Genomic DNA, 2,272 nt, shown 5'->3' with positions numbered 1-2,272 from the left:
GGACTCATCAGTAAGGTAATGTAGTGGGAGCCTACCTTAGACGCCTGTTTTAGTTCTTAAATCTAGATTCTATATATACAGATATGCGCGTATTTCAGCACTTGCGAGAAACTTTACGAATATACCGGTACTTATTTGTGATATTCTTCGCAATTTACTAAAATTAATTTTAAGTATTCGGTTGCGGCTGTTGAGGACTTTGTAAAGTCGAAACTGTCCGTATATACCGGTATTATAATAAATTTATATATATTTCTAACATCTAGTATAAGCTCAATGTGTTCTTGACCTGGGAGGTATATTAAATTTAATTTGGAAATTTATTTGAGCGGATATTAATTTATTTAATTTGTTGTACGCTGGTCTCACAATGCGTGGGGAAATAATTAAGGGGAGTTTATTTCAAATTATTATAGTTGCGTTTTAAAGACCGGCTGTGTTCGGCGCGCAATTTGGGGGAACCTTTCAACGTCTATTACTTAAAAATATTGCAAAGAATATTACTACATCGACTCGCCAGCAGAGGTCTATGGATATTCGTAAAGTTTCTCGCAAGTGTTGAAATACGCGCATATCTGTATATACAGAATCTCGATTTAAGAACTAAAACAGGCGTCTAAGGTAGACTCCCACTACATTACCTTACTGATGAGTCCAGTAGTGGAAACCGGGACGAAACGCCAACTTGTGATATTCTTCGCAATATACTAAAATTAATTTTAAGTATTCGGTTGCGGCTATTGAGGACTTTGTAAAGTCGAAACTGTCCGTATATACCGGTATTATAATAAATTTATATATATTTCTAACATCTAGTATAAGCTCAATAAAGACACCTATTGCATATCCTTTTGCAGCCATCTGTACTTCGACCCCGCTCACAAGATGATGCAGGGCAGTATCCGTAGATCTGCCCTCCCTATAGGCGTACTGGGTTGGGTTCAGCGGCTTTGCAATAAGATAGAAGTCTTTCAGATATCTATCGATGAGCCTCTCCAACATCTTTAAAATGAAGGATGTGAGGCTGATAGGTCTGTAGTCCTTGGCCATCACATGGCCATTTTTACCTGGTTTTGGTATAAATACCACTCTGGTATTGCTCCAGGCTTTCGGAACGTGTCTCAGTGCTATGCTAGCCCTGAGCACTTTCGTCATGGGGCCTACTAGGGCCCTTCAACCCTCCCTGAGTAGAACAGATTAGATGCCATCTGGTCCTGGAGTCTTATATGGTCCGAAGGTCTTGATGGCCCATTCAACTCCATCAGGAGTCACCATCTTAGCTGCCAGTGTCCATTCTCTTGGTTTATGTTTTTCCCCGGGTTTCTTGATTTCCTGTTGAGGTTCACAGTGTCTTTCCTGGAACCCTGGGAAGTGTGTAGACATGAGGTGTTTTAAACTTCCCTCTACTGTCTCGGTATAATTTCCGTTTGGGAGTTTAAGACATCCCAATCGTAGGGTATTGTCTTTGCTGAGGATTCTGTTTAGCCTGGATGCTTCTGAAGCGCTCTCAATGCTTTTACAGAAATCCCTCCAGAGTTTTCTTTTGGCAATGATTATTGCTTTGCTATAGCCGCGTTGGGCTTTTCTATACGCTTCCCAATCGGCTGTTGAGTTCTTCCTCCTTGGTTTATTGAAGAGTCTTCTTACTTCCAACCTGTGCTTTGAAAGCTCCTTGCTCCACCAGGGAGTTTTGCTTGTAGAGTATTTCGTTCTCTCCAGGCAGTTTCCTTCATAGGCTTCTTTTATCGCGTCACTTTCAAACTGCGCCGCGTATTCAAGATTTTCTTCTGAGTGAAATCTGTTCGGGGCTTTCTTCAGGATGGCCTCCAGGTCCATCCTATAGCCTTCCCAGTTTGTAGTCCTTGGGTTTCGACCCCATTCTTTATTTACCATATGTCGGAGATCGTAGCGAACCTGCCTGTGGTCAGAGCCCGAGGGCTCCCCAGATACTCTCCAGTCCCGCACCAGGTCCGCCAGTCCCCCAGTACTGATGGTGATGTCTAATACTTCTTGTCTTCTGCAGTCCATGAAGGTGGATACCGTTCCTCTGTTTAGGATCATCAAACCGGCGCCCATAATGAATACAAATTCATTCCACAAGGAGGCTCTCTCCCCTCGGGTTTATGTTCGTGCTCCCCCACCCTATATGGTGGGAGTTTGCATCACAGCCCAATAGGAGTTCAAGAGTAAAGTGTATAGGCCGGTTCAAAGCCATGGTCATCTGAGGGGGGGGTGAGGGGCGAGGGGAACCCGAGGCGCGGGGGGGTCTACG

The 2,272-nt window shown here is 43.7% G+C and overlaps 1 protein-coding gene across 1 annotated transcript; it reads right to left on the bottom strand.

Moving 5' to 3' along the window:
* Nucleotides 1-1,197: 1,197 nt before the first annotated feature.
* On the bottom strand, nt 1,198-2,076 carry LOC108774392 (uncharacterized). The gene has a single exon (XM_018540487.1). The coding sequence runs from the start codon at nt 2,074-2,076 to the stop codon at nt 1,198-1,200; it is 879 nt and encodes a 292-aa protein (XP_018395989.1).
* Nucleotides 2,077-2,272: the final 196 nt, after the last annotated feature.

Source organism: Cyphomyrmex costatus, unplaced genomic scaffold (assembly GCF_001594065.2).
Source record: "Cyphomyrmex costatus isolate MS0001 unplaced genomic scaffold, Ccosl1.0 scaffold2510, whole genome shotgun sequence".
Lineage (NCBI taxonomy): Eukaryota > Metazoa > Arthropoda > Insecta > Hymenoptera > Formicidae > Cyphomyrmex > Cyphomyrmex costatus.
This window is presented reverse-complemented; position numbering and strand designations above follow the sequence as displayed.